Here is a 14,613-nt window from a genome sequence, read left to right on the forward strand (position 1 = left end):
GGGAGTTTCTGGTACAGACCCAAGGTCATGGGGAGTTTTGTTCCCGAGAGATCCATTTCCCAGTCTGTTTAACAACATTGTGCACCGCTGTGATGAGCTGGAGGAGTCGGAGAACCAGCGAGCCGTGGCCTTCTCACCGGCTCCCGTCCACAGGACGTGATGATATCCATTGCAGCGGTGCCACAGAGCACTGCACCAGAGTTTGACGCCAGCCATGGCTCCCACAGCCAACACATCTGTACGTTTAGGGGCAGGTTTTTAGCTACCTGCAGAATTGTTCATGGCACTTGGCAGCCACTTTGCTGAACTGCTGCTGCTTCTGTGCCCTCCGCTGGGATGTCTGTGAGCTGCCAGGGATCCCAGACCCAGAGCACGTCCCTGGGAGGAGCAGTGCTGTCAAAGCAGCAGACATCGGATGGAGAGCAATCACTGTACGCTCTTGTTTGCGAGAGGATTGTCTCCCTCTCTTTCTGTTTTTACTGCATTTCTTCCATTCCTCTCCTACGTACACTGATAGCAATAGCTTTACTCCTTTTTGGAAACGAGCCGGGTTTCTACAGCTGGATTCCTAGGATCATGATGGCTCTCTCTGAACATACTCCAGATTGAATTTGTTAACCTTCGGGGCAGGCTGCCAGGTCTGTCTGTCCTCCCTTGCCAATAAAGAGAAAGGTAATACTGGGTGAGAGGACTATGGCTCTGCAGCAGCTTCTATGTAATGACTTCTTTTTATGTTGCTGTTATCACTGAGTGATTTGGGGTAAGTTACTAGTGTACTTGCAGGATTGTGAGAGGCAGCCAGAGCCTCTGGGATTGAAAGCTCTTGTATTGCGGAGAAGTAAAGAATCCGGATAGAGAATCTGCTGTCTTTCTTGCAGAACTCGTATGTGGTGCTGGCTGGCTTGTCGGATGGACTTGTAGCAGTGTTTTCAGTGTCCCAGGGCATCCCAGGGGACAGCTGCTCCTACCTGTGCTCCCACACGGCAAACAGGTCCAAATTCAACATTTCTGATGATGACCCCCGGCAGAACCCGTACCCCGTGAAGGCCATGGAGATCACCAACAGCGGAGCGGAGGTCTGGTACAGCAACGGCCCCGGCATCCTCATCATAGACTGCGCCATGATGGAGATCAGCAGGAGGCTGGAGCCCTTCAGCCCGCCGTCGATGATCACATCCATCGCCTGCAACTCGGAGTGTCATGGGGAGGAGGTGGTGTGGTGTCTGGACGATAAAAGCAACTTCCTGGTGATGTATCACGTTACCACCTACCAGCTCTGCGCGCGCTACTACTGCGGAGACTGCAGCCCCCTCAGAGACATGTTTACAATCCAGCAGCCTTCGGCAGCCATCCCAGCTACAGCACCTATAAACCACAAAGCGATGGAGAGTAACCCACTGGCAGACATGAGCATTATCTACAGCCCAGAGGTTGGCACCCAGATACTAAACCACCAGGACTCGCTTACAGATTATTGCTCTGTGTCTTCCTACTCCTCCTCGCCTCCTAACAGGATAACCCGGTGCCCCTCCAGCCTACCCAGCTCGCCCCTGAGCTCTTCCAGTGCACTGCTCTCCACAGATTTTGAGGAGTCTGACAAATTTCATGAGCTGAAGCCTTCCCTGGATCACGATGCTATGCCTGCAGGTGACAACATGCAGCATCTCCAAGCTGTCAAGATTCTTCCAGTAAAAGACCTCATATGGATCCCCAGGTAAGTGGGTCACTTATCAAAGCAGCTTCGTCAAAATCCCTCCTGGGCTGAGCGTGAGATTAGCTCAGGCTAATTCAGGAACTTTTGCATTCCCAGTATGATTCACCTGCCCAGAAAGTCAAGTTATCATTAAGAAATTTTGTTCCCAGTGCAGTGGTACATCGATTATTCTACTTTTTAAAGATACCTAGTGTTGGATAGAATGGCCACATCTAAGGTCTTGCAGGATTGATTTCAACAGAAGAGAAATGTGGGTGGTAAGACTCAAAGCCCTGTTTCCCCAGCTACTGAGGAAAGAAAGAACAGCAGGCAGCTTCCTCGCTCAGACACAACCCTGGCAAATGCTGTTGTCTCCTGTTGAGCTGATGGAAACCACTGGGGATCTGATTTTGCCTGTCACGGGGGCTCTCACTGTAGTGGATTCAGGATGCCCCTCGGTGGCATCGCAGTGCCCCCTTCCCTGCAAAAGGTCATGTAACTGCAGAAGAGATTGCAGCAGAGAGGATGGATATCCAATGTGGATCTTCCTCAGGTGTCAGCAGTCCCCACTGCTGAGCAGGTGTGACATCTCCCTTGTTTCTCTTCTAGGAGAGGAGGGGATATCATCGTTATCGGGCTGGAGAAGGAATCTGGCACCCAGCGGGGCAGAGTGATTGCTGTGCTGAAGGCTGGGGAACTGGCTCCCTATGGGTGAGGCTGACTGGGCAGCGCCTGCCACACCAATTCCCGGGGGCACAAGGGGACTGGGTGGCAGAGGGTGGCTCTACAGGGTCCCAGGGTTCTCAGGAGCTTCCTCTCAGCTTCCAGCAGCATCTGAGAAGCTCCCAGCCAGAGGAGACAGTTTCTGATTGCATGTCGAGGCATGTGCATGCTCTTATAGCACGGCAGATGGCAAGGGGAAGGCACTGTCACCACAGTCTGGTCTCCAAAAGCCACAGAGACCAAGTACCCCCGTAATGAGACAGGCAGGACTGTCTTGCACAATGCGATAAACGTCGGTCTGATCCTGCCTGGTGCTGACTCCCAGGGCACCTGGCAGAAGATCGCCAGAGCTTGGCAGACTCAGGCCCTGCATTAAGAACAAGAGGTGTATTTATGCAGAGCGCAGTGCTTGTCTGTGGCTGCATTCACGTGGATCAGGTTGACGTTCTGGCTCTAAATGAGCACCTTTGTGCTGTTGGCAGTGACGGGCCAGGGCAGGGCTCCTGGAGCACAGGGGAGAACAGTTATATACATTAATTTAAAATGTTTCATACAGTGAATGAGAGTCCAAGTAAATAAATAGCTGCTAGAGAGTGTTCCTGCTGATCACTTAAATACCAGTCTGGGATTGTACTATTTATGTCCAAACAAATGGAGGTTAAGCAGCACTAAGGATTATAAATTATCGTTTATTGCCACTGGGCAAACACGACAAGAGATCAAAGTGCTCCTGCCATTCCCTCTACTTGCTAACTGAGTGTTAGCAAGTTATCAGTTAGTTGGGAGTGGAGTATTCGCTTTATTGTTCACAGGTACTCTTAGGTTGATTTTGCTTTACCTGAGTTTAGGCATGGAGTTAAGGCGAGGTGACATGGTTGTCTCAGACTTGTTCTGCTTTGCTGTCTTTCAGCCTGGCTGGTTCAGGCACGGTGGCCGTTGACTTGCTGTCTTTTACCAGCAGGATAAAAACCAGCTGATAGTGCCTGCCTCCTCCAAGCCCCTCCATGTGCAGAGCAGGGTAGGGAGGTGAGGGAAGGGAGGTGGCTTCTTAGAGGCAGTTTGTGATAAAAACCAGCTGCCAAGGACAGCCCTTGGTGCCAGTGCTCCCCATCTAGGGGCCTTTCTGGGGAAACGGTTTGGGGCCGGTCTTCCCCTGCCTGGAGTGGTAGAAAGAGCCCGGCAAGGTTCCCTTGAACCCTGCAAGGACACAAGTGTCCTCTGCCTGGTCACCTCCCTCTGGGGTATCTGCAGGGCCAGCTTCAACTGCTCTTGTTTGATAGGTAACGTGCTCAGAGACCACAATGCAACACGATGCTGTCATACAGGACTTCTGCGCGAACCTTGTGGGTCCCTGGGCTGTTGCCACAGCCATGCCTGCTGGTCTGGACTCGGGGCTCGTACCGTGAGCTGGCAGAGCTGGGCTCCATCCCATTTCCACACTGCATTTCAGGCTGCAGAGGCTCTCAGCAGCCTGCTATCTGTGGCATGACACAGGCTGTTTTGAAAATGCCCAGCTGGCAGCAGGTAAAAAAGTGTGGATTTAGCAAACCGGGAGATTAACAGCAACTTCAAAATGTCACGGCAGACTTACTTAAGCACACACCTGCATGTTTAGGCACCTGAATCCCTTTAAAAATCTTCTCCCATGTCACTGAGCCACTGGTTTTTGCCGTGACATAGTTTCTGATCCCTCTCTTTGTTACGTTCTCCTTTCTCAAGGATTTGCAGCTTATAAAAAAGAGATTCGGTAGCTGGAAAGGAAAGCTTGTGAGTCAGTGCCTCTCAGATGAGCAGCAGTGTGCTGTGTTAGCAGAGCTGCTCTCTGCTGTAATGCCCTTCTCTGCTCTGTTCTTCCTTTCCCAGGACACTGGTGGATGCTGCTCTCATAGCAAAGGACACAGTTGTGTGCTGCTTTGAGAATGAAAACATGGAGTGGTGCCTGGCTGTCTGGAGGGGCTGGAGTGCCAGAGACTTTGACGTTTTCTACCAGGCCTACGAAGAGCTGGGAAGGCTTGAAACCTGCATGCGAAAAAGAAGGTAGTGCTTGTGGCGCTGGGAACCGAGGCTCGACGAAAGATGGAAGCGTCCTGCTCTGAGTGCGCCTAGACTCCGAGACACAGCCCCGGAGAGGCAGGGGACGAGGGGTGTGCGGGGGGAGCATGCGTCTGGTTTGCTGCTAATGAGCACTGCAGGGTTCCCGTGGCTGGAGCCCCATCAGGGCTTTCAAGGACTGAAGAAACCGGTGTGAGCAGGGCAGGGACGAGCCTGGCAGCTGGGACATCTCTCCACTCTCTTGCTCCGTCACACGCTCCCCTGCAGTAGCTGAGAGCAGAAGGTGGAGGTGGCTGCAGTTCTGCTCATGCCTCTATTTCCAGTTTCTTCTTCCCCGTTTTAAATTCCTTCCTCACCTTCAGCATGCCCTGGCTGCTGCTGCTGCTGCTTTTATAGTGTATATTGTCAGCCAGGAGAGCTCCGTTAACCTCAGCGGGCTCTTTTCTGGGAGCCTGAGCACGCTGCAGTCCCCACTGCCTGCTGGCCGGCGGTGCAGGTCACTGTGGGCTAATTCACCCTGCTCCTGGGGGGAAATGCATCTGCTGGAAGCCCTGCAGCGCTGCTACCCACATCCCTGCAGGTTTGTTAGAGGCTACTTCAGGTGTAGCCCGTTGTGATTGCTGCGTAGAGACATCCAGGTGTAAGAACCAGCAATAAGCTTTGGCTGGCCACTGCGTTTCTGGTTCCTAAAAGCTATTGTGGTACAGTGTTACTGTGAGAGAGCCTAAAATAATCTGCCAATAATACTGCACAATCTCAGTAAGTGAGTGAGCTATTTAATTGCACTGTTGCAAAGTCAATTGTAAATAGAGCTGATATACAAAGCAAAGCCACTCGGTTTGACAGATACTTCCTGGTGTAGGAGAAGGGAGCCCTGTGACCAGAAGGGTTTATAAACTGTCGTTGCTCCACTCCTCTTTCTCTTGGTAAATGCACTCTGGAGTATCGGGAACACAATAAGCTTAATTTGCCTGTGTATCTGTGCAGCTTCCGCTCACCGCAGCTTTTATTTTATCTTCATTAGTGGCCTGGGATGATGTATTGGCTCTGAATACAGTTGCACTTAGTTATCCCAAGCATGTACAGCAGTGTAAAAAGTCAGCCTGGCTAAGCACCCTGTAAAAAGGTGTACAGTTTGAATTTTGGACCTTTTTTTTTTTCTATCCCAAGAAACTTGTGTGAGCATCGGCAAGGCTGGCCAAGGCCGAACGGGCAGGTTAACCCTCTGGTTCACATTTCTGTTGCAGGCTGCTAAAATATCCTTCTTCAGAAACGGAGCGTATCTTAAAATAAATGGATTCCTCCCCACAATGACATTGCGTTGGTGGCACTTTTTATTGGCAACCCATGCCCCTGTCAGCTGCAGGGTGTTCGGGGTTTGCAGCATCTGATTAAAATGCACGTCCTCCTGATGAGCGTAGCTTGAATTGGGTTTACAAGTACAGTCTGTCTCCGGCCTTACCTCTCTCCGTCCCCCTGCAGCTCCTCCAGCAGCTCGTGAGGCAGGTACGGCAGCACCACTGTGCCCTGGTTTGCTCTCCCTCACCAGGACAAGCTCTCCTGCCTGTTGTCTCGGAGAGGGGGAAGAGGTGGCTTAGCCCTTCACTGCCGCTGCAGTTTGACGGGCATTTTCACAGCTGCCCCGAGAGCTTACCCTGACTCAAGCCTAGCTGTGAAATAGCTGTATCTGTGTCAGGGCTAATTAACTGCATTTCCCTGAAACTGTCACCTGACAGACCAAAGCCTGCAGGTGCCTGCTGCGCACACCCGTCACCTGAGCTGGGGTTTAACCATCTCACGGTCACCTTCTCCAGGTGCCAGACCCCTTTTACGCGCACGTACTATGTCATGATCCTTGAAGCCCTAACGGAGGCTGTAAAACAGCTTGTACTTTCATTCAGCCTTGCAGGTTTTCTTTGAGAAAACACTACCTGGAATAGCCACAGCAGTTCCTTATCATCCCTCTTGAGCAGAACATCTCAGGCACCGCGCTGCTTCCAAAGCTGGCGTGGGGCAGTGCCCCTCATGGGCTCCCCAGCGTCCACGGGGGTCAGCCAGAGCCTCTCCCAAACTTTCGGTGGGCACCGGCCGAGGCCCCGTCACAAAAGGGGCTTTGTTCTGCTCCCTGCCACGCACGCTGGAGCTGTCATTGCACACAGCCATTGCACGCACCCTCCCCCAGACCCACCGAAACGTCCCTGCTCTGAAAACCCTGCTGCCACCCTCGCCAGCTGGGTCGGGATGGCCAGGGAAGGGGGGTGGGAGAGAAGCAAACATCACGGCATGGTGGCATGAGAGGTCCCTGCCACAGGGATGGGAGTGAGGGTGTCCCGAACCCTCCTGGGAATGGAGTCGGTTCCCGAAAGCAACCGAGAGCCTGAATGCTGCTACCCTGGAATCAGGACAAAATCCTCCCCTTCAGCAAACCTGAAACCTCGTTAGCACAAGGCTCCATTAAGTAAGCAACACATGTGCTGCGGGAATAAATCCCCAGGGGCAAAAATAAACATAAATTAAAATCAAAACCCCCCACCAGTTCAAACAGTTTAAATGAGGTTTCAATGCTCATTCCCAGCCCTCCCGCCAGCAAAGCCTGTTCTGCTCCCGGCGGGACTGACGGCGGGTACAGGTGAGGGGCATCATCCATCCCCCTGCCATCCATCCCTGGAGAAAGGGATGGGGTCAAGGCTAAAGGCAGGAAAAGCCCCAAAAGCCCAGGAACAAGGGGCTGCCTGAGCTCCAGACGCTGGTGATAAAAGTCCCCGTTACCAGCGCTTGGCCTGGGATAGCTGCGTATATCGCAGTCCTTGCTATTTTATTTCAGCTTCTAAAAATAAGCCCGAGCAGGGGCCTGGAGGGGGGGGAGGTTTTTCCTTCAGCTGACTGTGGAGAGACAAGAAAACAGCTTAGTTTTATTTTGTCAACATCAGATTTCCCCCAGCCCGTCTCGGAGCAGCGGGAGTGCACGGAAAGGGCTCAGTGCTGGGAGGGAAACGGATGCTCTCAGATGAGATTAACCCCCCGCGCTGGCAGCAGGAGGGAGGGGGGTGCTGAGGCCATTAATTACTCGCCGGGGAAGCAGTGAGACGCACAGGACCCACCACCACCAGGATTAATTGAGCTGTCAGCACCAGAGCCCCGGCTCAGCTGCGGCTGCCCAAACCCCCCGGCCTCGTCCCCTCGCCCAGCTGCCTCCTGCGAGCAGGGAGCCGCACGCTGCACCCCTGGGTTCTTCCCTGAAGAGCTCGGCTGTCCTTTACCTGCTTTAAAAGAAAGAAAAATAATTACCGTCTGGACACTGATTCCTAGTCCTGGTTTTGGCTGTTTCTTTGCTGGCATCGGTGCGGCGAGCGGGATGCAGGGTCAGGCCCTGGGATGAAGAACGACTGCCGTGCCCAACACCTGGGTCCCGGTGGGGCTCAGGGCACAGCCTGAACGTTGTTGGGGGGGGGGGCAGGCACATCATAGATGCAAACTGCTGTACCCGAGCTCTGCAGCCCACGTCCTGGTGCTCGCTCAGGGCATTTTGGGGACCTAGCACAACCCCCCAGTGCTGTGGGCACACCAACCCCACCAGCCCGGGGCTGTCCAAGACCAACTGACTCCTCTGTGTGCAGGAAAACATTAAAGCTAATTCTGCTGGAAAAGGAAAGGAGACACACCAGCTGGATGCCCCCATCTCACACTGCACCGAGAGCTCTTGGCTTCAGCGTAAGGAAAAAATAAGATGATTTTTAAGGGACGTGGGGAAAGGGGCAGCACTGGCTGTTTTGTATTCTGCTACCGAAAGGACAGAGGAAATTAGTTTTCTTTAAGCACATGTTAAAAGGACAGGAAATATTGCGGCTCTTTCAGGCTGCCAGCCTGTCCTCAGCTTACCCCGGGCCCGCGGTGGTGGGCTGGGCAGCGCCATCGGGCTTTGGTGGCTTAGCCGGCACTGGGGCCCTGGCTTTGTTTTACTGTAGGCAGGAGAAGGCTGCTGCTCTGCCAGGGCGGGTGGCTACTCTTCGTCACCAACACTTAACAAAATGACACCAAGATTTAAAAAAAAAAAAAAAAAAAAAGAAACAAAGCACAAAGCCCCTAGGAAAGACCCATTCCCAAAGAGCTCAGCCGGGTTTGCACAACCTGGTTGCTCATCCCTCCCAGCCCAGCGCTGGCATCTCTCCGCCCGTGCTGAGCCTTTCCCTGATTCTTTTATTCCCCATCCCTTTTTGCGCTTTTTTGTTTACAGCAGCATCTGGTCAGGCTCCTCCCAGCTTTGGGTCCTGCTAATTTCTCCTTCGTGCCAAGCTGTGACCCTCCTGCTCCCCTCCCCCCCCCCCCCCCCCCCGCCAGCACCGGCAGAGCCCCAGCGCGGAGCTGGCTCGCCCGGTGCCACTGTCCTGGTGCCACAGAGCCCCGGCTGGCCCCGGCAGCGTGCCGCTGCCGTCACCCTTCCTCTCCGCCTGCTCCTTGGCCAAAGCAGCTCCGCTAACGGGCTGGCTCTGGGGCTGACCCTTCGTTGGACACTGCAGCCCATGAACCGGGCAAGTCCTCCTCCACCCTGCAGGCACTTGGGAATGGATGGAGGCGTGGAGGGATGGCGGTTTGGAGGTTTGGCGGGATGCAGAGATGGAGGGATGGCAGCTTGTAGGGACGGAGGGTAGAAGTTTGGAGGGATGGAAGTGGCTTTGGTGACACACTGACACGGGAGCAGCTGCCGTGTGCCCAGGGAGCTGGTGGGGTGGGCAGGGGGGAGCTCAGGGCCTGGACCCCATCAGGGCTCTGCCCCTATCCACCACCTCTTCCCTGTGCGATCACACGAGTGCATCCCTCCGGCTGCTGCGTTTCGGCAGGGCATGAGAGCACCCTTCAGTGTCCACTGCTGCTTTTATCAAAAAAAAGGGCTGCTGTCCCAGTCTGGCGTGTGCTTTGCAAGGAGCAGGGGGAGCTCAGCACCCCACGTACCTGCGGGAGCCGCAGACTAACCTGTGCCACGCATTTGCCCCTTCCTTCTCCATTTTCCTTCTCAAAAATTATAAAGCACAGTTGTGTTTGGAGGATTAGATGAGAAGAACCAGCCCCAAAAATAATGTCCCTTGGCTGTGGTGGCCTGGCCGTGCTTGGCAGAGGAAAAAACGGCACCACCACCATTTCCAGCCCAACCTGCTGTCCCCGGCCCTCCCGGCACGGCTGCAGGTCCCCATTCACCCCCAGGGCCCTACACCGGGACTTTATGGGGATGCGCTGGCTGAAAGGAGCATTAAGGCGGCCGCATCCTGCCATGGGGCCCCGCTCCCTATAAAAAATATTGGACGTCGGGGGGCTCCTCTATACAATTCAGTCCTGTTGTGGGTTCCCCCCCCCACCTCTCTTTTTTTTTTTGACAAGCTTTTACACAGCATGTCTGAGGAAGGCATTTTGCTGGGCGGAAAGCCCCCCGCCAGCGGGCGCTGAGGCGTCCGGCTGGGTGTCCCGGCTTCAGGGCCACAGCTCCAGGGCTGAGCCCCCAGCCCAGGTGCAGGACGGGGGGGGTCCCAACCCCACACACTGTCACCCTGGGGTCTGGTTATTGCACCGGCAGCGATTCGGGCTGGTTTCCACGCTATTAAACACTTCAGTGCGATCTTCCAGCCCTAATAAACCTTCCTCCGGGGACTTGTTGGTCTGACCTCTGGAAAACGGGGTTTCCCTTTGATTTCCACCGCTCTGACGGTCTACCCCTTATGGCTGCAGCGAGTGGGGCCCCATGCGAGAACAGGACTTTTTAAATTGTGCCGAATTTAAAAAAAACAACCAACCCTGCCTGGTCTTCTTGTGCAAACACTGCCCAGGTCTGTTTCTACCCGGCTTCTGACATTTTGGGAGGCAGCAGCAGCAATCAGTCATCTCTGCACACATGCTACGGCCCGCGGGCGGTGGAGAACAATAGCGGTGCAAAAACCAGCTCAGCTTTGCCCAAAACCCACCCTGAGATCTTCAACTGAACCCAGGAGTGGAGCAATCCCCGGGAGAGCCGTGTCAGGGAGCGGGGCCAGGCCCCGGAGGTGCCCGAGCATCGCTGCCGCCCCTGCTACCACATCCAGGGGCAGCACATATCCATCCCTGCCCCCCTCCTGCCCCCCAAAATAATCCCAAAGGGAACCCTAACCCCAAAGGTCCCGCTGCACCAAGGGCTGGGGCAGCTCCAGCACAGGCTCCTGCCACGGCTCACAGCTGCTCGGAGAAAAAGCAGTTCAAAAAATTCAGGTGTTTTTTTTTAAAAAAAGTCCTTCCCACCGAGGCTCCCACTTCAAACCACCGCTTGCATTTGGACATTAATTCCCTTTGGCGCGCGGGGAGGTGGGGAGGCTGCAGCCTGGAGGAGAGCCGGGGGGGATGGGGATGGGGATTGGGATGAAGATGAGGATGAGGGCAGGAATGGGGTTGGGGATGAGGATGGGGCCAGGAATGGGGTTGGGGATGGGGATGGGGGCCGAGCTCACCTGGGGCAGATGCTCAGCACCAGGGGAATCACAGAAGAGTGATTTTTGGCAGTGGGCAGCCGGCCAGGGCACGTACCCGCCCCGCCAGGCTGCACATCTGCGGCAATTCGGGTTCCCCAAGGCCATCACGGTCCTGCCCCGCCGCGCGGAACCACCCCAGCTCCACCTTTCATTTCTGAACCGCTGCCCGCAGAGCCAACGCCGGCAAAGCAAACAGGCTTTATCTGCCCCGTATCGCAGTGCATTTGCTTTGGAAGTTTGTTTTATCGCAGAATTGCTTTAAACTGTGCCCTTTGTATTAGCCCTCTTATTGAAAAGTCAATAAAGCACAAAGGTGTTACTTTTATTGTCTTCCTTGTCTAAAACAGTGGGCAAGAGGCGTAGCAGGACCCGGACGAAGTCCTCCCGGCACCCCCAGCCATGCGGTGGGGACCCCCGATTTCCAAGATGCTTGAGCCCAGCACGCTGGAAATGCTGGAGCTGATTCAGGTCAATTAAAGTTGAGGTTTTTATTGAATTAAAGTGAAAGTAAATACAGCCAGCCCAGTATTCGGTCTGTTATTTTTTTGATGTTAATTCAATTTTTTTCACCCCGCTCATAAACGTGATTTAAAAGGTGGTAGAGATTCCTGGGCTGGAGGAGAGCCGGGAGATGGGTTTTGGAGCTTGGAAAGGACGCAGATGGGTTTCTTGCACCTGGGAAAGTGTCGGCAGCAGTTTGGACGCGAGGCATAAAAGCGCTTCTGGCAGCAGCGGCCAGGTGAAATCCCGTAAAAGACTCGGGGAAGGAAACCTCATGGGATGCAGCTGCAGTGCAGCCCAAATGTGCCTCGGCCAGGGTGTGCAGGATGTCTCCAAGGCTGCCCATGCCCCACAGAGGAGACGGCCTTCGAGCTCAAATCGGGATCAAAAAACCCCTGAATTTGCTCCAGTCAGCGCAGTAACTCACATTGCCAGCGCCCTGCTCTGCAGAGACTGCAGCCCTGGGTACAGAAACATTCGTTTAAACAGGTCCTAACGTGGGCAGTGTCCCACCAGCCCAGAAACCGCCACAACCCCAAGCAGAGCAGAGGAGGAGGAACCTGGTGGGACGTGGAAGCATCCGCCCCCGGCAAGGCGCTCACCTGCTCTCCATTTTTAATGCCTCTGAAGGATTTTCTTTCCAAAAAGCTCCCGAGTAAGGCTGGCTGTGCAAGCGGAGTATTTTTAGCAAGTATTCATGCAAAACAACTTAGGCTAATAATTTGCAATGTAAAGTTAGAGCTTCAACAAAAACTCAGACTAAGCAGATTTAGGGTCAGCGGGACTTTCTTGCTGATTTTGCTGAAAGGAACCGTACAGCCAGGTCCAGGGAAGCTGCGTGGAGGCTGGAGCTGGTCATTGATTTTTCAGGGCAATAAAACCCCACTGTGCCTAAAGGACCAAAACTTGAAATCCTTCCACGGACTGTGACTCTGCAAAGTTACATAAAAATATTTAACCTGTAAACAGTCGCATCGAGCACAATGCGTAACCGAAAGTACCGCACCGCCTTTCCCCATGTCCTTTGCCTCTTTTCGCCGTCATTGATCCTTGAGCAAAGAAATGAGCTCCTGGGAGGGAAGTGCTTTTAGAACACAGTGGTAATAAATCCAGTGGGAGCTGGATCAGAACTGCTGCAACTGAGCCCAGCTGCCTCTCCCTGAAGTTTCACATGCAATTTAACTCCAGCGACTGATGAACGCTCATGAACAAAGAGCCAAGCGCAGCCTCAAGATGCTCCAGCTCGAGGCTCACAGCGAATTTTGGCTCTTCCCCCTGACAGCCAACAGGACAGCCAGGCCCTCCTCTCCACCCCACAACCGTACCTACCAGAAGGAAGGACCAAGGCTGGCTTTAGGCTCCTTTGCAGGTCCCCCCCGCTGGTCAGCTCAGCCCCTCCTGTTCGTCAGCTCCATCTTCTGGAGGTGATAACCCACCCCAAAGCTGAGCAGCTGTCAGGCTGCCAGAGGACAACACCTGGGGCCGGTCACTGCCAGAGGAGCACCGGGGTGGGGACATCAAGCCCCTGACAAGCAACGTGGGGCCGGGGAGCAAAGATACCTGAAGGGTGAAGATGGTGATGGGTCATCCCATCTGTGCTTCAAACCATGGTCCCTCACCAGTCACTGGTGGGAGATGGCCGCGCCCGCAGCTCAGCAGACACAAGGGGCCTCCAAAGCCCTCCAGAGCCACCAACCTGCCAAGCACGAGCCACGGGCCAGGGCCAGGGGAGTCAATGTGGGCGAGAAACCCACCCGTGACCCCATCTCTCACCGTCAGCCACGGGAAGGCGGGAATGGCAAAGTGTTTCTGAGCTTTGACTCGTGAGTTCATCCTCCACGCGAGTGTGCGGGACAGAGCTCGCACCCATGGGAGTCCAGAAAAGGTTGAAGGCTTTAAAGCCAAGCGTTGAAGGGCTGCAAGGCTCTGCTTGGGCGGGAGTTCTATTGCAGTGAGCGTGCCCGCGACCAGCACGGCATCTGACACGCGTTACACACACTGGAAGAACAAGGGAAAGAAGTGTCTTGCATTTTTAATTGTTTTAATGAAGAAGAGAAGCGTCTCAATATATAGCAAACCTCAGCAAATGCCTCTCGGTCACCATGTTCTTCAATGTCAGGATGACACCGTTTCATTTTCTCATACCTTGTTTTTCTTAATGGACTAGAGGCAAACCCTCCAGGGTTTTCCAACACCAACTGGCTTCTCGGCACGAAGTAAACTTCTCCCTGAACCAAACAACCAGAGTAAACTGCGAATGAAACGTTCCGGCCCCAGAAGGGATTTTTGTCAGAGGCTGGGTTAGCACTTGCCGGCCGATGACTTCCACCTGGTCAAGCTCCTTATAACTTGGGCAGCAAATACCGCTTATTTTAGTATAAAATGGGTTTTATAAGGTTAGACTTCATCACAGACGGTTATAATTCGAAACTGAACTTTAAAATGGATTACTTTTAAGCTGTGAGTCCATAAAATATGTGGTCAATTAAGATTGGGGCCTCAAGAGTTGCCTGCAAGCTTGGTGTAAAACTCACTTTTAATGCTGCTTGGACAGCTTTGGTAACTGAATCAGAACTGCTGCAACCGAGCAAAAAAACCCAGTACCAGATGGGTGCTTTTCATTAAATGGCTTTTTCCATTTACATGCATTCTGCTTTTACCGGCTGTTATGGGCTAAAAAAAGTCCTACATAATCATAAATGTTAATAAATACAGTGTAAGTACAGGGCTTTCCCCCCCCCCCCCGTCTTTTGGTACAGCTCTTCAGGGTTCATATTCTTCAAGCTCTTTTCTGCAGCCACAAATACTAGTTGCTTTTTTTTTTTCCTTTCCCTTGTGTGAAGAAACACTTCTGTAATCCCTAAGATTCTTGCTTTGGGACTTAATTTTCACATAAAAAAGCCTCACACCAATTTTGAACAACTGTGACAAAACTGGCAGAGCTATTAAAAATAAGTGCTCGACACACTTAATAATTATTTTTACTGTGTTTTGAATACACAAAACATTGCGAAATTACTCAGCCTTGTCATCGTATGCATTTTAAATGTATAGTTATGGATGTTTTCAGACAGCAAACGCACTTTTAATCTTTTCATGAGGAAAAAGTCAAAAACCTCCGTTAGAGACGACCAGGCGCCCCAGGGAATCGCGCAG

At 53.3% G+C, this 14,613-nt stretch overlaps 1 protein-coding gene and 1 long non-coding RNA gene across 3 annotated transcripts in view; one reads left to right on the plus strand and one right to left on the minus strand.

Moving 5' to 3' along the window:
• Window positions 1–5,782, plus strand: part of LRRK1 (leucine rich repeat kinase 1) — a 78,935-nt gene extending 73,153 nt beyond the window's left edge. For both annotated transcript variants that reach the window (XM_076348042.1, XM_076348043.1), the window contains exons 31-33: window positions 879–1,714; window positions 2,303–2,404; window positions 4,280–5,782. In XM_076348042.1, coding sequence (XP_076204157.1) covers window positions 879–1,714; window positions 2,303–2,404; window positions 4,280–4,457 — 1,116 coding nt within the window. In that variant the 3' untranslated portion in view covers window positions 4,458–5,782. The remainder of the gene's footprint in view (window positions 1–878; window positions 1,715–2,302; window positions 2,405–4,279) is intronic.
• A 1,578-nt stretch (window positions 5,783–7,360) lies between these two features.
• On the minus strand, window positions 7,361–12,108 carry LOC143165247 (uncharacterized). The gene is made up of 2 exons (XR_012996225.1): window positions 12,060–12,108; window positions 7,361–7,731 (listed from the first exon to the last, which is right to left on the minus strand). It is a non-coding gene; the product is annotated as an uncharacterized LOC143165247 (long non-coding RNA).
• Between the last annotated feature and the right edge of the window lie 2,505 nt (window positions 12,109–14,613).

This window comes from Aptenodytes patagonicus, chromosome 10 (assembly GCF_965638725.1).
Source record: "Aptenodytes patagonicus chromosome 10, bAptPat1.pri.cur, whole genome shotgun sequence".
In the NCBI taxonomy this organism is placed as follows: domain Eukaryota; kingdom Metazoa; phylum Chordata; class Aves; order Sphenisciformes; family Spheniscidae; genus Aptenodytes; species Aptenodytes patagonicus.